General features: G+C 38.8%; 1 protein-coding gene across 8 annotated transcripts in view; it reads left to right on the top strand.

Moving 5' to 3' along the window:
* The first annotated feature begins 4,007 nt into the window (after positions 1 to 4,007).
* The window catches only part of LOC6036908 (disco-interacting protein 2), a 179,581-nt gene continuing 159,750 nt past the window's right edge, over positions 4,008 to 23,838 (top strand). For 4 of the 8 annotated variants that reach the window (XM_038255694.1, XM_038255693.1, XM_038255691.1 and 1 more), the window contains exons 1-2: positions 4,008 to 4,272; positions 4,729 to 5,072. In XM_038255694.1, coding sequence (XP_038111622.1) covers positions 4,988 to 5,072 — 85 coding nt within the window. In that variant the 5' untranslated portion in view covers positions 4,008 to 4,272; positions 4,729 to 4,987. Of the gene's footprint in view, positions 4,273 to 4,330; positions 4,349 to 4,389; positions 4,669 to 4,728; positions 5,073 to 23,838 lie in introns of those variants that run through there. The other 4 variants (XM_038255690.1, XM_038255687.1, XM_038255688.1 and 1 more) reach the window with 4 other exon arrangements.

The raw sequence follows: 23,838 nt of genomic DNA, 5'->3' as shown, positions 1-23,838 counted from the left end.
GCCCGATCACCGGCTTGTACATCTCCTCCCTTCCTATGCGGGCGTTCATATCTCCGATGACGATCTTGACGTCCCTCTGCGGGCAGCTGTCGAACTTCTGCTCCAGCTTCGCGTAGAACGCTTCCTTCTCGGCATCGGATGATTCCTCGTGTGGGCAGTGTACGTTGAAGATGTGATAGTTGAAGAAACGGCCTTTAATCCTCAACCTACACATCCGGTCGTCGATCGGCTCCCAATCTATCACACGACTCCGCATCTTGCCCAACACTATGAAGCCGGTTCCCAGCTTGTTTTCGGCTCCGCCGCTCTGGTACATGGTGAGCTCCAAAGCATCATCCTCCCACATCTTCGCTCCCTTCCAGCACATCTCCTGCAGTGCTACAACATCGAAGTTGCGGGGTTTGAGCTCGTTCAACAGAGCGTACTCATACCCATCAAAACGTAGCGATCTGCAGTTCCATGTTCCGAGTTTCCAATCGGTGTCCTTTTCGTGCCTAGGTCTGTGCCGTTTGTTCCGGATCCTTATTCCTTCTTGATTGTTCGTAATGTTGTTATTTTCGGTATGCAGCCGGATTGGGGCTGCGATACCTAGTCTCGGGGTGGGGCTGCCACCTTGAAGCTACCGAGACCCAGCTCCGGTTTTCTCTCGACACCGTAACGGGGGCCTTTCTCACGAGGCCTAACGGCATAGCTACACCCTCCGAAGAGGATGGAGCCCCCCTTCCCTGTCAGCATACTACCAGAGTTCCCACCGGGGTTGGTTACCCGATCTCTCCAAAGGTTACTAGTATCCCGGCTAGCGCCGCGGGGAGGCCAGGGTATCGGAGTTACTGGACAAGAGGCTAACGGACCGCTTGGTGGGTCTATTTTATTCCTGCGGTACTCGAAGTACCTATGGTACGCCATGTCCAGTCGTTCGCTAACCATCGGCCATCGGCAGTGCCGCTGAAGCCACGCTAGGTAGTACGGTCCGAGTTGGAAAGCAGCGCTGGTTCGACGAGGAGTGCCAGCGGCTACTTGACGAGAAGAAAGCAGCTTATGCGGTGAAGCTGAGAGCCGCAACTGATGAGAACGTGGCCAGATACAAACAAGCGCTGAAACAGCAGAGAACGGTCTTCAAGCTCAAGAAGCGCCAGCTGGAAGATCGCGATCGCGCCGAAATGGAGCAGCTGTTCCGGCAGAACGAGACGCGAAAGTTCTACGAGAAGGTTAACCGGTCTCGCAAAGGCTATGCGCCGCAAGCCAACACTTGTCGGGACGCCGAGGGAAACCTTCTTATGGACAAAGGCGAGGTGTTGAACAGGTGGCAGCAGTTCTTCAACGAGCACCTCAACGGCGATGTAGCGCATGGAGACGGCTTTGAAGCCCAACTTGGACCGCCCACTGCTGACCAACAGTTCCCGGCACCTGATCTGGAGACGGTGAAGAAGGAGATCAGGCAGCTGAAGAACAACAGGGCCGCCGGTAAAGATCGGTTACCCGGTGAGCTCTTCAAATATGGAGGAGAGCAGTTGGCGAGGGCGATCCACTTGGTGATTTCTAAGATCTGGAGGGAGGAGAAACTACCAGAAGAATGGATGGATGGTGTCGTGTGTCCTATCTACAAAAAGGGCGATAAGCTGGACTGCGGCAACTACCGCGGCATCACGCTTATCAACGCGGCCTATAAAATCCTCTCCCAGATCCTCTGCCGTCTGCTGACACCGTACGCACGGAGGTTCGTAGGCCCAGCGGGGTTTACTATCAAGCGGGGTTTACTGGCGCTCGGGCCACCACGGACCAAATTTTCTCGCTCCGGCAGATCCTCGAGAAATGTCGTGAGTACAACGTGCCCACACATCACATCTTCATCGATTTCAAGGCAGCGTACGATACAGTCGACCGCGAACAGCTATGGCAGATCATGCACGAGAACGGATTTCCGGACAAACTGACTCGGCTGATCAAGGCTACCTTGGATCGTGTGATGTGTCACGTGCGAGTGGCAGGGGAGCTAGCGGACCCCTTTCAATCGCACCAAGGGTTACGACAAGGTGACGGCTTATCCAATGCGCTGTTTAACATCGGACTTGAGGGAGTTGTGCGAAGAGCGGGCATAGACACGAGGGGCACGATTTGCAACAGGACAGTCCAACTTCTTGCTTATGCGGACGATATTGACATTATAGCGAGAGACCTAGAGACGGTGAAAAGGGTTTACACCGCCTTAAAGACGCAAGCAAGACGAATTGGATTGGCCATGAATACGACGAAAACAAAGTACATGAAAGGGAGGGGCTCAAAGGACGTTGACCCCCCAAGACTCACCCCTTTAGCTGTGGATGGCGATGTGCTGGAGGAGGCGAGCGAATTCGTGTACTTGGGATCGCTGGTAACGGCCGACAACGACACCAGCTTAGAGATCCGGACTCGTATCCACTCCGCGAATCGCGCCTACTTTGGATTACGGAAAACCTTGACATCTGATCGAGTGCAACGCGCCACGAAGCTGACCCTGTACAAGACACTGATTAGACCGGTTGCCCTCTATGGCCATGAGACCTGGACGCTGCGGCAAGAGGACGAACGAGCCCTTGGAGTTTTCGAACGGAAGGTGCTGCGAACGATCTACGGTGGAGTACGTACAGCTCAGAACGAGTGGCGAAGGCGCATGAACCACGAACTGCACGCGCTGCTGGGAGAACCGACCATCGTCACCCTGGCGAGAATCGGGAGGCTCAGGTGGGCCGGCCATGTCGCGAGGATGGACGAAGACCATCCTGTCAGGATGCTCTTTGACCGCGCGCGACCGGATGGCGGCACAGGCCGAAGAGCAGGAGCACAGCGTGCACGATGGGGAAATCAGATCGAGGCGGACCTAAGAAAGATCTGCAACCTAGGAGACTGGCGAGCTGCAGCCCAGAACCGAGCAACATGGAACAACCTTCTTGATACAGCACGGGCACCGCGTATGGTGTTCTAAGCTGATTGGTATGGTATGTATGGCTGAACCGATTTTGACCATACATTGAAGATCTGGCAACCCTGTCTCGAGTTATTACCACATAAGTGATATTTATGTACTTTTTTGAAGCCGGATCTCACTTAAATGTACGTAAACGATGTCTGGATCCATCATTCAACCCATTGTTGGTTAGGTAATCGAGAGACCTTTCCAACGAGCTCACAACATTGATGATTTGGTAACCCTGTCTCGAGTTATAACCACTTAAGTTATAACTGTGTACTTATTTTTCTGGATCTAAAAAAAATAGCTGAAATATGTGTCCAAACCACTATTATTGGTAAAAAGTGAGGAAGGCATCAATCACATAGGTGGATTAAGTTAGTTTTTAAAATCAAATTCGAATTCTGCGACCCAATTTAAGTCAAATTTGAATAGTTGACTGCCTATTAAATTATGAAATGTATTTTTTCAATATTCCAACACCACCATTTTTGCCACCATCTTGGGACCATACCAAAGCTAGACAATCAAAAACATGAAAACAAAAAAAATTTGTCGTGATTCGATTATCTGAAGTTTTGATTATCCGAAGTGAAACTTTGCCAAGGTCTTCGGATATTCGAGTCTGAAATGTACCACATTGTATTCAGAAAAATAAGCTTTATTGTTGTGAACAATAATATCACAAATTTAGGCTTAATTTTAGGACCCAATTCAATGAAAATCAAATTCAAATTCAAATTGGAATTAAATTCTGTTCCCATATTAAAATTATTCATAAACAAAACATAAAGGATCGTAATAGAAATGAATAAGCTAAGATTTCACGAACGATTTAAAATTGAAGTATGTATTTTGAACAGTTTTTAGTCCAAAACCAATGAGGCTAACCTCACTTTCTCATCTGACCATTCCCTCGCGATTCCCTATCAATGAACTCTCTCACAACAGTGAGTGCGCCCAGTCAAGAGAATATTCGCATCTTCTCATTGACCATTCGCTCTCTTCAGCAGAACCCCATTCGATGCTCTGCACGGCCAACTCTCGTCAGTTTTCTTGCGACTGTCGAAGCGACAATACAAAACAAAGTTACGATTCGATCGACGAGGTGCGGCTCAACTCCACCAGCGCAGAGTTAGAGTGGATAAGTGGCTGCTTTCGGGTGCTGCCGGAGTTCTAGGAGCCCGCACAGGCTGCCTCTTTTTGGTGCTCTTAAGCCGCAGCTACTAGCTGGTAGCTAAGTCGCGGTTTTAAACATTGCTCAAAAGAGGTGGAATTTTTGGTTTTCAATTTTGCGAAGAAGGATCTGCCTCTTCAAAGTGAGTGTAAGTGAAGTGTGCTCCTTGTTGGAGGTGTTTTTGAATTCGTGTGATGTGATAAAAAGGAAATCTTTCAAAATTTGTAAGGAATCATTGATGAAAGTTTGTGATGCAAAATAAGCAAGAAAGATAAAGGAAGCTGCGAATGCAGCAAAAGTCTGCGTTCAAAATTCATTGAGAATAATGACAAGTGAGAAAAAGTGAGAAGATTTGCTCACTTTCTGGAGTTTTGTTTTCATGTTTTCGACCGTCGCAGGTGAGCGGTGAGCAGAGAGCGCAAGAGAGAATTCTGCATTGTGTGAGAGAGTTTGTGTTTAAATCCCACCGCCGTCGTCTCACTGCTCATCGCGTTTTAGCACCACACCACAAACGTCAAACATCTGTCACCGTCGGGACGCGAAGGTGCAGCTGTGTGTGAGTGTGTTTTGCTCGCGACTGATTGTGTTTCTTCTCTTCTCACAGTGTTCGGGTTTGCTTTGGTGAAGTAGCAGCAGCAAAAAAGTGGAAAAATAGAGGAAATTAGCGTGAAAATAATGTTTTTGATTGGTTGCAAATCAAAAGAAATTGCCGTGAATTAAAGTGATAGTGTGAGAACCAGGCGGAGCTGCGTTTTTCTTTGATTACTGTCTGATTGGCGTTTAAGCCAATTTGCTTCTAGTGGTGAAGGAGGGATCCAAGTAACCAAATCGAGAAAAAAAAACGCCAAAAGGGCTGGAAAAAGATGAGTGACATCATTGTGGATTACGGGAGCCTCCCGGATGACATCCGGGAAAAGCTGGCCGAGCTGGAATTGGAACTATCTGAAGGTAAGGACCCAGAATCCAATCCTCAACCATCGAAAAAAATCCCCTTCGTCAGAAGGAAGTCTCGCAAAATCGCAGACGGATCGATAATTTAATGACATTTTCTCCCTTCTTGATTCACCCCACCTGCTAGCGCGCTCTCATTCACTCTCTGGGAGCGCGATTGTCCTGTTCTCTCTCTCTCTCTTTTGAGACCCCCCCACCCTCTCCAATGCTTCCTGTGGCCACCCCCGGCGACGACAGTATCCTCCCTCCCTTGGTCTTTGGGGCCCGGCTTTCCCTTGTCGACCGTCTGACACTGACTGGATATCTGAATGCGTTGGTTCTGCTCTTGAATAAACTCTCCCCCGAAAAAATAAAAACTCTGAACTGAGCTCATGAAGTAGGTATGCTAAGAGCAATGATTTAGTGAAACAGGAAGAACGTGATTGTTCTCTTGCTCTTGTGCTGAGGTTTTGGGTTCTTCCGGTGTCCGGGAAGTTTGTTGGAAATTTTGGGTGATCAAGATAATCATGCTCTGGAGTTTGTTATGATTTGTAGATTGCCTGCTTCTCTGCTAAAAATCGGATCTAGGAGCATGCTTATCGAGTTCACGCCTCGTGGTTTTACACAAGGGCGTCTTTGTGAAATGTCGATACACTTAATTGCATTCTATTGATGAACCAATATTGACTAAATTGAATGATTCATTTTCTCAAACCCATATTTCCTTGAATGTCCACCAAAGCAAACCCGAATCGGCCGCTCCGGGTTGTGGCCAATTGGGTACTAAAGCCCTATGTAAATTTTTATGTACAACGGTAAAAAACACGATTAAAAACCATTTCTGATCACTTTTTTTCATTTTAATGCGAAAATTTAGTTTGACAAGACAACATTTTTTCGATGGATCAACTATGGTCCCCTTGGAACGAGCTGTCAAGTAAGAGCTTTTCTGTCAAGAAGGACCGCGAGGTTAATTTTTCAAAATTGATTTAAAAATCCATTTCAAAATCTATGTGGTCGTACAAAGGGTCATTGTACTCAGAAAAATAAGCTTTATCGCTGTAAACAATAATATCAGCAATCTAAGCTTCATTTTAGGACCCAATTCCTGTAGTCGAAATATCTCGAGAGCTCCTGGTCACTCCGGCTACCTGTTAGTATAACACCCCCTGACTCGATTGATTAGGCAAAATAAATCTTTTCATACAAAAACGTCTTCTTTAAATCCCTAATAACTTATCAGGGTTTATTCGGTTTCGCTAAAGTTGTTTGACATAAAATTTTACACTTCACAATGATCCGACACATTTAACGCCACGAAATTTGTGCTTTTTACCATACAAACTTCAACGATCAATAGCAACCCTTAAACTGCCAATCATTGAAGAAACGGTTACACTTCTGTCAAAATCGAGATTATACCGTCAAGGGGTAAAAAGCGGTCCACTGAGATATTGTTTGATTATGGCTGCCGATGCGAAAAACCAAACGGCCAATATCCCATTCCCCTTTGAAATTACCGTAGCGAAGATTTAGTGACAAACACAAAAAATGAGGTTTTACTCGGAATACTTGATTTGGCATAATAGCTGAATCTTCAATGATGGGCAGTAAACCTTAACCGAATTGGCACTTTTACTTAATTTCACCTAAAGAATTGAGTCAGGTGGCATCTCTCAAGATTTTCAAAAATTCTAAATTTTTCTTGTCACCCTATTGTGTACGGAAAATTGCTTAATTTGACAATCCATACAAAATCCATGGAAATTTCCTTTAAATAGCTATTTCATAGGTTATTTCGTAACTCTTTTCTTTTAATTTGTTTACTTCTCGGATTAGTTTTCAAAAGGCCGCAAGAGCCATTGGTAAACAAAGTCCTTTTTGCATCGGTATTCGACCAACTCACGAAAAACCAATTTCAAAAATGCTTGAGATTGTACATCTACACGTCCTTCAAGTGCCCTAAACTTAAAACAAATGAAATATTGTTTCATTTTGGAGAAAAATGTAAATTAGTGTTGGAGGTCACGGTGGCTCTTACGGCTTTATAAAAACTCACCCGAGACTTGATCCATTAAGCGCCCGCAAACTTTGTTTTCATCACTGAATTACAGTCCAGACCAATGTGTAGACTCAATTATCCGTAGTCTTCGAAAATGTTTGACTTGGGATAATCGATTGACGATTAAGTATATTTTTCGTTGGCTAGTTTTGGGTCGGTAATCTCTCAATATAATCCTAAAAATATTTGATAATTTGAAATCCAAGATGGCGGCCAAAACGGTAGTTATGGAATATTGAGAACACGCATTTGGTAGTGCAATAGGCAGTCATCATTCAAATTCGACCAAAATAGGGTCTCAGAATTCGAACTTTATGTTTAAGTTGAGAAAAAAAAAAAAAAACGTTTTTATCTTCGATACATTTGCCCAAAGTTCCTGATTAACCTTCTGATAATCGAACTTCAGATAATCTAAATTTCTGATAATCGAGGCTCAAATATTCAGTCTGGACTGTAATAAGATGTTCAAAGGTATTTAATTTTTTTTCTCAGCTTAGGATAACACTTGTACAAAACGAACTCAGTAAATCAAATGAAATAAAAAATATAAATATGCGATGTTGGTTTATACATGTAAATCGACAAAAAAAGTCAGAGGTTGGTGTTAGCACACTCTTAGTTTTATTTAAAATCTGTTTTCAGAGCATTAAAATACACATTTTCATCTATTATCAAAACAAATTTCAAGACATTTGGTTGTATCATTTCCGAGAAATAGCTATTTGAAGTTAGCAATTTCAAAAAACGTGTGCCACGATATCTCAACACTGCCTTGACAGTCTGCGATCAGCAGAGCAGCGAGTCAGACGTGCGTCCCTCACACACCAAAAAAGTGCTTAAAAAGTGCAAAAATGCCTCAGGGCAAGAAAAAGAGGCGGTCCTCACCAGCAGGATCGGCAGATTTGAAGAAGCTAAAGAATGCCGAAGCGCTACCTGCAAAGCCAGGCAGTTTGAGCAAGGACGCTCAAAATTCGTCTGGAAACCAGTTCGCTACCCTCCCTGTGGACGTGAGCGAGAAGGAAGAATTTGAACGACGGGAAAAGTTGCCACCCATTTTTGTGAAAACATCGTCATCGGATTCGGTGCGAAAGTGGCTGACCGGATTTATTAAATCTGGTGCTTTACGAGCTTCCATTCGCTTGTGTGCTGATGGACTCAAAATTCTGCTACCTACCAGAAAGGATTACAACTACGTTCGGGATTTCCTGAACAACACAAAGATTGAATACTACAGCCATGATGATCCAGGTAAACGCCCCATGAAACAGGTCCTCCGAGGTCTGTACGACATGGATGTGAGTGTGCTGAAAGAAGAGCTCAATACTCTGAAGTTGAACGTAATCGAAGTCTTCAAGATGACGAGACACAACAAGGACATCAAGTATCGTGATCAACTGTACCTGGTTCATCTCGAGAAAGGATCGACAACGCCGTCTGAGCTGAAGGCAGTTCGGGCAATTTTCAACATCATCGTGACTTGGGAACGTTATCGTCCAGTGCACCGTGACGTGACACAATGTTCGAACTGCTTGCAGTTTGGACATGGTGGAAGGAACTGTTTCATCAAGAGTCGTTGTGCAACCTGCGGAGGTGAGCACAAAACTCAAGCTTGCGAAACAATCAACGAGAACATCGAAGCCAAATGCTTCAATTGCGGCGGCGACCATTCTACCAAAAATCGAAGCTGCCCAAAACGAGCTGAGTTTGTGAAAATTCGGCAGCAAGCGACGACGAGGCACCAACCAAATCGTCGCAAAACACCACCAGCATACACGGACGTGGATTTTCCTGCTTTGGCGTCACCAGGAGCAGGATCTGTTCGAGTGGTTCCAAATCTGCAGCCATTGCCGTTGAATCAGCGGCAAAAGTTGCAGAGAATACAACACCTCCTGGCTTCAGTCAGCAACCGAGGAAAACCAACCAACATCAACGGGTGAAGGCAGTAGTGACCTGTTTTCACCACAAGAACTTTTGAACATTTTCATCGAGATGACAACAACACTGCGTGGTTGCAAAACTCGTCAGGAACAAGTAAGAACTCTTGGAGCATTCATCTTAAAATACAGTTCGTAGTTTACTCGTTCTAGTGATTTTGAATATTTCAATGAATTTATTTTTTAGTTTTAAGTTAGGATTAGTTGTTAAAGTGATTTTTTCTTTTTTACCCAAATGCATTTGATTCAATGCAATAATGTAAAACAATTTGAAGTAAATAAAATAAATGTGAACAGTTAATAATAAAACGAAAAATACAACAAAGATGAAGAGCATTAGGCCATACCACTTAGCATGTAAATGAAATGTAATTATTATAAGAAAGTTCAATAAAGACTTATTTCCCTGGGCCTTGTAAAGTCAAGGGGCATGATTTGATCCTAGTGCATTAGTTAAAATTTGGGTATACATTATTTTTTATAAGCACTATGGACACCACTTCATGCTACGAGAACTCGCTTTGCCGCAGCCCCAGGGCTTCATTTTCATTTTCTTTAAGTGTTGACCGTTAAGCTGTCTTCGTGAACTAGGTAGTTCTCCGATAGTGAAAATATCACAATTGCACAAGACACCGCTGCTTCTGTGACTTTTTCACTATCACAATGTGGGATTTAGGTGGGACTTTAGGATAGTACAATTGATTAGTTGCTTAACATTTGCATTTAAAATAAATTTATATCATTTCCAAATCTATTTGATGTTAAAGTTAGTTGCAATTGTTAAGTTAGAGTAATGCTGTCAATAAACTTAGATTGATGTAGAATACTAGGCATTCTTTTATGTCAAATTGTCCATAGAGTCTCCATCAATCAATAATGTAATGATATCTGACAAAATTCGTTGATCTGTTGAACTAACGGTTTTCGGATTATGGTTGTATCGACCATTGTTGCGAATCGAGGAACTACGGATCTTTTGACGTAAATGATCATTTCTTTTTCAAATCGCGATTTCTATCCTATTTGTATATCAGTTCATACATTTTTATTGTTTTTGATAGAAGTAGTACTACAACAGTTAAGACATGTTTAGTTTTGAACATTAAGTTTAGAGGATTTTAGATTAAAATTTAGATTTTCAATCCAAAGTAGTTAGCAAATGAATATTTGGACTTAAATGAATAATTGAATTAGTTGGACTTATGAATAACACACAACTGTGCATTTATTCTAGAGTCAGATCCATACAGTGTCAGTGTTTATTTGGTCGAAGTGTACTAATTCATTGGCAGATCTGATTCTAGTTGTAATGTACGACAAGACTACTGACGGACGTGACAGGACGAGGGCCCAGTTTAGAGGTTTCAACATCAACGATGTGCGGCTGGACCACCCTCCCAAAAAAAAAAAAAAAAAGTTTAATAAAGACTTATTTAATTTCAAAAAAAAAACTCTGCCTTGACCAAATCGGCTCGAAATTTTGGTAAAGACTCGTTAAACCGATCTTGTGTGCATGACGAAGGCCGATTTTCAAAAATCTTGGTTTAAAAAAGATAAAAATATTTTTGTGTTTTTCATATAAAAAAATCGTCAGTTTTTGATTTTTGTAATTTTTAAGAAGCAAAATTTAAAAATCGGGCTTCGTCATGCACTCGGTGTAAATCAACTCGGTGTTTAGAGAAAAACGCTTACAAAGTTTGACAGTTCGCCTTGCGCATGGCAAAATTTTGAGCTTAAATCGTTTCTTACTCAGTTTAATCATGAAATATCTTTTTGAAACTTTCAGGAGTGATTGAAAATCATCTTTTTAGAGGATAAAATAAACTTTCTGTAATATGAAATTTTGTAATTTTCTACATGTATGTAACCCCTTAATATAATTGAACCATTGAACTGTGAAAAGTGTAGAATTACAACAATAAAAAAAATAATAACAATAAACAAGCCAGATTCGATTATCCGAATATCTTTTTTTTATTTTCCTAATCTCAAAAAATCGAATTCAGTTATCCCAAGTCTAGTCAAATGACAGAGGTTGATAAACAGTTAAATTGCCAAATGAATATTCTCATCTTCTCCATCTTGGATAATATATTTTCAGATCTTTTCAAGTATTTTTAGAGTCATTTTTGGCCTCAGCGACCAATAAATAACCAACAACAAAATCCGTTGAAATCCATTTGACTGAAAAACAAACGTGCATTTTCAGCAATATTTAGTTTGACGTTTTTGCATTTTGGATTGAGCTTTACAGTACAGTCCAGACTAGATTATCCGAAGCCTCAATTATCCGAAGTTTCGATTATCCGAAGATTGATGATCCGAAGGATAATCGAATCACGAACAAAAAAAATGTCAAATTTGAATAGTTGATTGCCTATTAAAAAATAAATGTTTCGCTACCGCCATATTGGCCGCCAACTTGGATTTTTTTTAAATAACTTTAACGAAGTTTTGGGGTCATACATTAGCTGGACAAATAAAAATAAAAATATTCGAAGTTTCGATTATCCGAAGTGAAATTTTTCCGAGGCCTTCGGATAATCGAGTCTGGATTGTACATATATGTATAAAAAAGTTTGTGATGAAACATGTTGATAAAATGTTGTTATGGTGATTTTTCTGGACGTTTTTGACGGTTCAAACTTATTTTGTACTTATTTAATAGTTCACAGATCGTTATGAGCAAAGGCTTTTTAGTTGATCTGACTAAATTGGAGTTTTTTTTGGTGTCGACTGCAAGTTTTCTAAACAACAATCCTCCGACCCAGACAGCGGCATTTTGGCGTTATACATTTAGGGAAACAATCCGTTCAACAGCGAAAGAGAGCGAAAAAAAACGGAGTACCTAGTGGTTCAATTAATGGCTAGCACAAAATAAACACTTCTCTAATTGATGTCTGCGCGAACGCCAGATGAAGTGAGGAGGAAAAAAATCGAAATTCCTACTAGATAAAGGCGAGAAACCAAGACGAACACACGAAACAAGCGTAAATGGGAAGGCACTTTATTGTGGTTTGTGGTTCGTTCTGCTCGCGTTCAGCTTAGACCCAGTAAGTTAAAGGGGTGATGTGATGAGAGTGAGATGCTGCTCTGCCTCCTGTACGTAATTGTGAACACTTTCCGTTCAGAGCCACATGAGCACGATGAGCATTGCTGTTTTAGCTTATTGGCACCACACAGGTAGATTTTTGTTTCAACTCCAACGAATGATGGCGCTGAGAATAATCATCATGATGGTTCATCATAATCTTTTCCAGGCAGTAAAATCCGCCAAACAGCAACGGCGCAACGACGTCGACGGCCTTCAACAGAAGTCAGTTGGCTGTAGCTATTTCCTCGAGACAAGACAAAACCAACATCAAAGTACCGGTCAGAAGCCGCGAGAATTAACGCTCGCGAGTGTGAGGAAGGTCAAACTGAAGTACTTGTGACAGTTGCTTTTTTTTATTGTTTGCTTGACGGCGAAGGAATGTTTTGAATTGTGCTTGTGGCTGCATACTTTGTTTAAAGCATAAACTATGACTTGTTCATAGTTCAATCACGTAGAATTGCTATTTGATCTAAATTTGTGCTAAGATTGTTTTATTTGATGTCCCTTATTATATAATATCTCTTCTCCCTCATCGTAACGTATAATGTTGTCCACAGTGACGGTAACTTCGAATCAAAATTTATGACGGACCAAAGCGGCCAGGCTGCTGACGCGGCCATACGTGGCGGCGGTGAATAGGACGGGGACGCTGCCGGAGAGGACACGAATAATCAGATGCAAACAAAATAGTGCAAATATTTACTCTTTGCTTCGGGAGACCGTAATGCCACGGCTGCTGATTTTTGCCTTGATGCCGGTCGTCTTTCTACCCGAGTTGGGTTGTGTGTACCTCGAAATCGTACAATTTGTGCAAGGCTTAGAAACCCAACCGGGCGTAACGATTGGCATGCAAATCTTCGTCTTTGGTGCGATGAATGGGAACGCTGTTGATTTTTTTTTCGGGGTGGATCAATTTGATCGCTCCGATTTACGGCGGGCCAATTGATGAGTTACGGACTTGTGTGGAATACTTACGGGTTTGTTTGAATACCGATTAACCGCGCACTGCAAAGCGGTCAAATTACAGTTTAGAATTCAACACTGTCCACGTTGTTGGGGCAGCAGTTAGGGCTCAGTATAATGTTCCGTTATTTTACAAACTAGAAGAGGCAGCAGCACCGGAAGTGGCAAATGCTGAATGTCCAACCCGCGTATAGACAATCCCGCCCACGTGTTTGCTGTGTGGTCGTCGTCGTCGCTGAGCACTCGGGCCCCTGATGAGTGCCTCTCTTCTGCCAGTGAAGAAAGTCTAGACATTGCGCTTTTAATGAGGGTTAATGCAAATGGTGCTAGGCACGGCTAATTGTTGGACATTTTCACGGTTAAGTGACCAGAGGAACTTCTTTGGGTACAAACTTCTTTGAACTACGTAATGTTCTCATTTGCATGATTTTTTTTCTAATCAAATGGTATTAAAACATTTATCTTGACATAAAAACACATACCTATAACATAAAAAACTTCATCTATTTAGTTCTCCATTATCAACTGAAGACATTTATTTGTCCTATTTTTAACAAATTAGAAAAATGAGACCTAACTTATAATAAAGTCCAAACAATAGGAATTTGGCCTTTAATTGAAAAATTAAAACTCAACAACCAGCAGCTTTCCAGATTAACTTTCCAGCCAAATTTAAAAAAAATATACATAAAATTTACAAACTGAAGAGCGCAAGTTAAATATGTAAAAAAAAAAAAAAAAAGTGTTCAAAGTACCTCGAGAAGAAGTTTTCATAGAATTTTAGATAGTTTAAAAAGTTAGTTAACTGTAATTAAGACAATGTTTATGGATAGCAATATTTCAATATTCTCAAAGTGTCATGATTTTCTCATTGAAATCTCCTTATTTAAAACCATTTTCAGTAGAATACATTTTATATAAAGTGCGACAACTTTTGATACGTTTGAATTCAGGTTAAAATGCAATAAAGTAAGGTAATTTTTCCCCATGAAAACGAAGTTGACTTTATAGCTGTCGGCCACCATTGCTAGTACCAACCACTAGTGTCTTCGTTTTTATCTACAAGGACTTCGCCGCCCTGGGCTCCTAAGTGTATGAAAGTATGGCACGGAGCGACGGCGCCGAATACCCATATTTACACACACAATTTTAGAGCGCCCGCCGCGGGATTCGAACCGGCGACCTCTGGATTGTGAGTCCAGTGTGCGGTCCGATTGATCCACACGGGCGGGACTTCCCCATGACCTATGAAGAATATCGGGGCCGCATTTACAAAGCGGATTCAGTGACTATTTCTTAACTTAATGCTAACATGTTAAGGTTTATGTTAATATCCCATAGGTCGCCTTCCCTAAGGTGTCGTGGATAAGGTCCAGCTTGTGTAGATTCACTACCTTCCCTTTACTAGGCAATCGATTCCAGAAGAGAAAAGATAAAAAAATCCAGAAATTTTGGAGAAATTCACTTTTCATTTTACGAAATTATTTATTTTACCTCTGCTAATATTGGACCGAAATTGATACTTTTTTATGAAACTTGTTCAAAAAACTGTTTTCTACAATGCACAGTGGTACAGACTGCAAAATTAAGTGGAAAATTGATTTTCCGAAAAATGGTGAAGTTTTGGAGCATTGGTGTCTTCAGGAGAGTTGTTGCAAATAGCCAGGGGCAACTTTTGATTTGGTTTAAAATTAGGGTGGTTCACGATTAGGGTGATTTTTGGGATTTTTTTTGTCTTCTAAAAAGATGTTGAGCTCGCCAATCCAAGAAACTTTGTTGAAGACACCAACATTTCATCTCGCAATCTACGCCTTCTACGACCAAATTTAGAGAAAGCATCTGAGCTAACCTTCAAAAATCAGTTTTTTGAACGTAGAAATTCAGGGTTAAGTTTTGAAGAAAAGTGATGTTAGAGACGCTTTTAGTGCTTTGAAAATCGAACATTTTTATTTTCTGAAAAGTCAATTTGGACTTAAGGGTCAAAAGTTACAGCCATTTTAAGGGACTTAGATGCAAATTTAAAACTCAAATATCTCAAAAAGGCGCAAGCCAAATTTTAAGCGCCAGGTTGCATTCTAAAGAGGAGATCTAGCACTATAAACTCTGAAAAAAAATCCTAGGGGTATTTTTCTTTAAACACGAGATATCTTCATTTGAAAACTTCTAATTTTCAAGGGAAAAGTGTATGGGACCACCCTAACGAAATTCGAAAATTATCCAACTATATGTTTTTTCATGTAATTTTGCCCGCTGAATCTGAATCTGCCCTCAAAATTGAAATTGTCAACAAATCGATTTTTGGTCATATTTTTGGTTTCTATCTAAATTTATCATAAAAAATCCAAAGAAATCTGGTAAATTTGGTATCAGAAACGTTTTTTGGTGGTCAAATATTGATAAATTATGTAATTAGAGGTCTCTTAATGCACATTCTTCAGAAATTTGATGGGTATGAACATGTCCCTATCGATTTTCAGCGACTTTTCTGAAGAAAAACCCTATAAAATCGAAAAAAAATCTTCATTAAAAAAAAGTTGCTCTGGAACCCCTCGATGAATTATGGAAATATTTCGGTATACCCCGCAAAATGTCGGGAAAGAGCCTTTTTCATGTTGCCAAATATCAGACCTGCCGATTTTTTTATGTTAATGTTCTTTGAAAAATACCAGTGAACAACTTTTTTTTTAAATAATGCATGGACCTTGTGTGGCCTACCCCAAGTGTTTTAAAAATAATAATCTTCAGACAAATCTACCAGTTGGAAAATATTCCAAAATATTATCTTAAGATTCCAAAATATGATATAAAATACAAAATAATAACTTTACATAAAGATTGCATTTTTGCAGGATCTCACTTAGAATTTGATGAGTTTTAGTATTATTTTGCAAATAGTAATGTTCAAAATTAAAATATAAAGAGAAGTCGTAAATTTGTGTAACGGTATTATTGATCTGTCACTCAAATTTAAAACATAACTTAAACCATATTTGTTTAACCAATATCAAAACTGATTGATTTTTCGAATTCAAGCAAAAAAAACTCAAAATTTCCGCTCTACTGACTTCTTACAGCAAACCCCACAAACGGTGCCAAATGTAGCCTGTAAATCCATCATTTTTATCCTCCATCAACCACAATCTAGTTTGCGATATTAGGCGGAAAAACTATCAGAGCAGGATGGCTAGTGGTGCCGTCCAATCGACTGCTAGTAAGTGCACTAAATATGCGCCCAAGTGTTGGCAGTGAATTCAACCGTGTCATTGACTTAATTACTCACTCTCAGACTTGGCTTGGCTCAGTTGGTCTTCGAGTATATCAGACGCGTGCCTCAGCTGTTGGCCACCGGCAACGGGCTGCTTTATCGTTATTACTCTCACTAGCTGTTGATTACATAATATTATGCGCGCAACTGACTTTAGCATATAGTCGCCGCCGACGACGCTGAGTAAACTCAGATGCAGTTTTGTACACAGCCTCCAGGTTTTTTTAACGGTTGGGTGTCTCACATTGTCGATCAGGTGTGAACTTTTTGGGCTGCTGCTCAAATAAGAATGTTTACTTTAGGGTAGGACCATGCTTTCACCTGAAAATTTTAATAAATGTTTCACAATGATATTTATTGGAAAAAGGTAATTTAATTACAATTTGAGGAAATACGCTGAAAAACAAGCCTCTTGGCTAAACAAAGTACACTACTATCAATCATCAATATCTGCCTCAGAGTCAAAACAAACTCGAGAAAATCATGGTACCGGAACTGGAACGTACAGTGATGTGTGGAATCATAAATATCTAAGCAATGGGTAGAATTGAAGAAATTTTAATGACCGTCTGCTGGTTGCCTCCGAGATACACGCCGTCTGGATTACGTCTCTATCGGTCAATAAATGGTGGTTATTTGTGCTGACTGGCGGACAAACCAACCTCGTTGGTTATTTTTGAGTTTTTTTTTTATGTTTGGAGAGCAATTTTGAATGTCCAGACATTTGAATATTTGAGCAAATAGTGGCTTTGGGCTTTATCAAATTTGGGATAAAAAAGTCCATCTCGCTTTAATATTGATATTTTTATTATCTTTTGTCTGAATGTTGATAATAACATGTCTCTGCAACCTTAGCGCAAGAGAGCACAGATGCATCGAATTGTGTTAATCAGTTTGCGAAGATTTCATAAATTAATAAACATGAAATTGTATTACCGTCAGGGGGGTGACCATAGGTCAAAAAACGATACACCTCTCGTAATTTCTTACTTACAAAAACAATTTAAACAACATCGAAAATCTTTCAACGTAGGTTTGTTCTTAGATAGTTTACTAACATTTTTCCAAAATATGGTGGATTTTGATGAACACTACCTTAAATGCTTGAAAATTGACCCAATCTCACCCCTTAGAGGGTGAAACTAAAATGATGCTCCAATACAACGATATGGTAAAAACAAGTCATGAAACAGTGTTTCTTGTTCGAGGAAATCGGATTGACATGCTACAATGTTTGGAGTGGAGATTTTCAAACATTTAGGTAGTTTTCGAGCAATTCCAACAAAAATATTAGAAAAATGATTTTTCGAGAGGTAATTTTTGGCCAAAAACGTACCTCAACTTTAGACAGCTGCCGAAATAACAGGATTTGTTCCAGGAACGAGATTTTTTCAGCGAAGTCTTCTTAAGATGTCCCCTACACAACCCTTTAAACCAGAGGTGTCCAAAGTATGGCCCGCGGGCCAAACGTGGCCCGCGAGGTGATATTTTGTGGCCGGCGGACCCATTTTGAATGATCATGTAAAATGGCCCGTTGACCACTTGTAAAGTAATTTTATACTTTTTCAAAATTATGGATTATTTTAAGCTTTTATATGCTAATCTTTTTTATTTTTTGTTAATAAAAAGAAACTTATGATTTATCAATATTTTGATCCCCACTTTAGGATACAAATAATTTGTTCAAAATATTTTATAATTAAAAAAACTTCACACGTTTCAATGTGAGTGAAACTGGTAAATATCGTCAAAACTTTCATCAAACATTTTTAGAAATATCAAAAAAACGTTCAAGTTTGACTCAGGTAGAATTCTGTAATAGTTGCAAAAATAAAAGTTTTCTCACCCTCACCCTCAAACTTACATTGCACTTCCTTAGGGATTCGAACTCATTACAGTTAGATAACAAATCTGATTGACTATCAACTGATTCAAGCAGACAAAATGTGGAAATCGGAGGATCAAGTTTGCAGCAAATATTTTACAAAGCTTTCGTCGATCAACCCACCTCTCCACCATTATTAAAAAATTGACTCGAAAAACCAGGAGCTTTTTTTGAAAATAATGATTGCAGGTTAACTATACGGATGCTTAAAACATTTTCTAAAAGATTTTTTTCATTGAAATGATGAAGTTCTGGATCTCAACGATTTTTCAATAGCCACACTTAACTTATAGAAGAATTGTTCAACATGTAATGTCACCACAATTTTCGAAATATAAAAACAAAACTTTATTTTTATTTTTTTTGAAAACACAGGTACATTCAGCTAAGAACTTTTTTTTTTCAAATACCAGAAACAACAATACCGATAGAAACTCGTTATTTTGTGGTTTCTATTATTTTGAAAAGACATTTTTTTAAATAACAGAAATGTAATCTTTTACATTAAAATAACTTAATTTATTTTTTTAACAACCTTTTTTTTGTAAATTTGGCCCGCAAGCTCATTTGAGCTTCAAATTTGGCCCGGCCTTCATAAACTTTGAGCACCCCTGCTTTAAACAGAATTCAGTTTCATTGAGAAGCATCTGAAAAATGGTAAAATCTAGAGCGTCCAATTTCCCGGGGTTACAAAATTCCCGAGAAACGGGAAATTTTCAGCAAATTTCCCGGAAAATCCCGGGAATTTCCGGGAAATTTGAAATTTATCGAAATTTGTTCTGATCCTGGTATAAATAACTATTAGGGTGGTCCAAATCCGGACTTTTTTGGGGCTACCCCCTGAAATCAAAGATTGACCCATCACTAGGCTAAATTCCAAATTTGAGCTCATTCTGACCACGGGAACCCCTCCCTCCAATCGCTTAAAGTTTGTATGGGAAAAATCGTCAAAATGTATGGAGAAAAGCAACTGTTTTACTTGTTTACCTGTGGAAGGCGCCATAATTATCCGATTCTTACCAATTCTCAAATGTAGAACCTTCATTAAATTTAGAACAACTTTCCCGAAGACACCATGTTTTTAGGATTTTTTCCCGCTAAGTTGTTTGCGCCCAAAACTGACCCTTTTTGCGCGGCCAGCTGTAAGGGGCTACCTAACAACGATGTTTATTTCCAATTCGTACACGCACGTGCTCTCTCTCAGGTTCAAACTCTCTCACGAGCTTGCTCGCCTGCCTGCCTGCCTGCCTGTTTACCAACAAGCGCGCGCTGTTTCTCTGCTTGGACTTTTGTCGTCGTCGTCGTTTTCGTTTGCTTTCCGCCGCGCTGCGTTCTTGACATGTTTATTATAATGTTGAACTAAAATACCAGGTTTGTTTTTGAGATATAAAATTTAATGTAATATGTGATCAACAAAAGATATCATATTATAAGAGCGTGAGAAAGAGTACAAATTTGATGAAGTAGTTCATCCATGAATCGTCATCTGTTCTGATCCAAACCTAATTGCAAAAGTTTTGGATTTTAATTTATCTGCTTTTGTTACAAGAAATACCATGCAGTTTTTTTTAGATAAAAAAGGAAGGAATTTTCTTTATATTTTTTTTTAAACTGAATCCAAATGAGTATCTTAAAGGAAGGCCGCAACTGCAAGATCTGAAGGTAGTTAACGATTGTCCAGAAAGAGATGTTTCCTGAATCGAAAAATTTACAGGTAAACTGACAAAAAATGATAAACAGTTGCAATATTTGTTGCAGGGTGTCTAGGAACACAGAAAGAAATTTCCCGAAAGAATCAAAAAATAATTTTAGAGAGTATGAATGAAAATTTGCAGCAATAATTGTAAAATTGCCTTGATTTCTAGAGTTTTTTTTTAAAAGGACCAATAAACTATTGTCTTTCATATGTTTATAGGACCTAATAAAAAAAACTCTAGATTTGTACTAAGTATATTTTTGTTAAAGCAAACTACCTAAAGGAACAACATTTATATTACCTGAAGAGTTTTTTTTTAAATAATTGAATCATTATCATGTTTCTTTAGCATATACGAAAAACTGCGTGTAATGCTTGGAAAAACAAACAAACCCTGTTCTCATGACATTTGCTGTAATTTTTTAATCGAGCCTAAGCTGTTTTTTCTTTAAACTATTTTTTTCAGCGCAGTTTTTTTTATTTTTGTCATAATTTAAGAATTTATATGCTAAATATATCTCAAAAGAATCCTGCTATTTTAGTTAAAAATTATAATAAACATGTCAAGAACGCAGCGCAGCGGATAGCAAACGAAAACGACGACGACGACAAAAGTCCAAGCAGAGAAACAGCGCGCGCTTGTTGGTAAACAGGCAGGCAGGCAGGCGAGCAAGCTCGTGAGAGAGTTTGAACCTGAGAGAGAGCACGTGCGTGTACGAATTGGAAATAAACATCGTTGTTAGGTAGCCCCTTACAGCTGGTCGCGCAAAAAGGGTCAGTTTTGGGCGCTAATAACTTCGCGGGAAAAAATTCTGAAAATATGGTGTCTTCGGGAAAGTTGTTCTAAATTTAATGAAGGTTCTACATTTGAGAAATGGTAAGAATCGGATAATTATGGCGCCTTCCACAGGTAAAAAAGTAAAACAGTTGCTTTTCTCCATACATTTTGACGATTTTTCCCATACAAACTTTAAGCGATTGGAGGGAGGGGTTCCCGTGGTCAGAATGAGCTCAAATTTGGAATTTAGCCTAGTGATGGGTCAATCTTTGATTTCAGGGGGTAGCCCCAAAAAAGTCCGGATTTGGACCACCCTAATAACTATGTTGCAACAAAATATTATAAAATAGCAACTATAATGATCAAAATAAGTGTTTGGTTCCATTAATGCCTAGGCTGCTTGTAAAAAATACAATTTCAAGAAAATATATAGAATTTTCTAAATATATAAGCTGTCTTTCAATTCTCTCCAAAATATCCAAAAATAATGATTAGTATTTTGTATTGATAATAAGTAGCTAGGTATATTTGTTTAATCCCAAACAGTGAGTAATATTAATCCATGCTCCAAAACGATAAAATTGCTTTTGAATACGTCTCTTTGAACAGTTAGAAAGAATACACTCAACCCCCGGTGGTTGGTCACTTTTTAGTTTGACAATTTTTTAGTTTGTACCCCGTTGGTTGGTCAAAGTCAAACTAAAAAGTGACGAACTGTCACTTTTTACAAGGCGCTCACGCACACTATCAAAACAACGTTTGATAGTGTGTGTGAACTCCGTGTAAACGGGGTGTCAAACTAAAAAGTGACCCCGTTCGTTTGACAACAGTTGGTGTCAAACCGTCGAGGTTTGAGTGTATGTTAAAGAATAAATTGATGACTTAGCTGAAATGAAAAAAAAAAATCATGCGGCATATATGTTTTTCATGGCAAAACATTAAAGTGAAAAAATAATAATAAAGAAATTGTGTTTTTCATGACAAACATTTTATCCAGAACAAATCTTACTGGTTAAATCTCATGAATAAATATATAAGCATTGAATTTACCTTAAAAATCTGCTATTCAACAATTTTTATGTAATCACAACTCCAAGGTTTCAAATGTTTGAAGCGAGTATTTGAAATATGTTTGCATTTTTTTGGGCACTTTTTATATAACACGAAAAAGTTTTTTTTTATGATTTTTTAATGATTCGGCCTAAAAGAAGACTTCGATTAAAAGAATTTTCATAGAACAAAAAGTTGTTTAGTAGTTTCAGATTGAAACCTTACGCCCTTGGTAGCTTCAGTGCTCTATAAAATCCTCTTAGAGATATTTAATGATACCAATTCAATTTTCTTTAAATTTGGTCATGGTAAACAAAACGTTAAAAATCAATTTTGATCTTGGCGGGAAGAGTTACCTTATTTTCAAATGATATAACAAGAATTTTCGTTTAAAATGCTTACCAAAATTTTAAAAGTTTTTTTTCACTTCTTATCTTATATCGTAATTTTTGTTGCCCAGCAAATAAACAAGATCTATTCCTAGTTGTGAATGCTTCAGAAATTAATATCATCTGAAATAAATCTTGACATAAAATTTACAGACGAACTGATAAGTTCAATAAGAATCGTAAATTGAATTTAATAAAATAAAATTTAGTTCTTTCATTATTTTTTTGTAAGTTCAAGAAAATGTACCACAAAGTTAAGAAAATGTATACTTTCGCTTGAATTTTGGGAATTCCCGGGAAATTTATAAATAAATTATAAAATTATAAATAAATTGAACGCTCTAGTAAAATCTGTAAAAAATCACTTTGACCCAATTCCACCCCCAGACCCAATGTCACCTCCACTGACGGTATGAGTTATTTTTTTAAGTATAACTTGAGATATTTTTTTGGCCGGGTCCGGAGGCGCAGTGGTTAGCGTGGTAGCCTCTCACCCCAGTTAGGCCTGGGTTCAATCCCAGACGGACGCGGTGGCATTTTTCGAGACGAGATTTGCCTGACCACGCCTTCTATCGGATGGGGAAGAAAAACGTCGGTCCATTTGCGTAAAAGAGGTTTTGAGTGACTAACCACACATAACCTTCGGACGCCTAGAAATGAGCAGAAACTTGCAACAGAGACCACAAAAGACCTGGGGGTCGTTAAAGTGGATTGCTTTGCTTTTTTTGAGATATTTTTTAAGGCTAAAATATTGATTGCTATGTGAACTTAGTTTCATTTATGCTGTTTTCAATAAACCTAATATTTCACGGATAGATCAAAATTTAAAAGACTTCACTCTTTCCGTAAATCGTAAAAATTCTTTGTTTTATCAGGTGGTTAACGAATAGGGCTACAAATTAAAGTTTTAAAGTGTTTGTCCCTCGGCTCCAGTAAAGGTCAAGAGAAAGGAGGGACTAAATTTCATTTTTTTTTATGCAAAACTATCACAAAATGCTTTATACATTGTTACAGCTTCACCTCTGCCAAAATTTTATAAAATATCTTTTTTTTTTCATTTTTTTTTTCTTAAAGGCTGTATTCCAACCGAAGCTCAAAAAAAAAGTTACGCTTAGAGTGCCCTTTTGAATTAAAAGTACAAAGATTAATGTTAAAAAGTTAGCTTCGATCTAAAAATTCGCAAAAGAAAACAATTTTTCAACCAACCTTTGATATTTAAAAAGCATTGGAAAGAAGAACTCTTAAATTTTTAGAAAATTTTAATGTTGGAAGTTTGACTTGTTTTATGTGACTTCACTAATGTTTTTAAAAATGTATTTTTTCTGGGATAAAATTTGGCTGTGTTTTTATTAACATTTTCTTTATTATAAGTAAAAATAAGTATCCAGTAATTTTTGTAGTGTCCCAAACTATGCGTCTGTGCATTTTTTTTACAATTTAAATAAATGATAATGGTGCCATTCTATAGCAGAAAATGTGAAAAAACATTTTCTTATTTAAAAGTGACTGTAAAAACATGAAAAAATTAGAAAGGAAAAATGTAATGATAGGAGATGGTTAAATAAGCCAAATACTACCAAAAACAAACATAAATTAAACAAGATAAATGCTAATAAACTACTAAAAATATTACAAGAAAAACATAAAACAAGAGAAGTAATGTTTTTC

The sequence above is a fragment of the Culex quinquefasciatus genome, chromosome 2 (assembly GCF_015732765.1).
Source record: "Culex quinquefasciatus strain JHB chromosome 2, VPISU_Cqui_1.0_pri_paternal, whole genome shotgun sequence".
NCBI lineage: Eukaryota > Metazoa > Arthropoda > Insecta > Diptera > Culicidae > Culex > Culex quinquefasciatus.
Note: the sequence above shows the minus strand (reverse complement) of the source record. Positions and strands in the feature narration are given on the sequence as shown.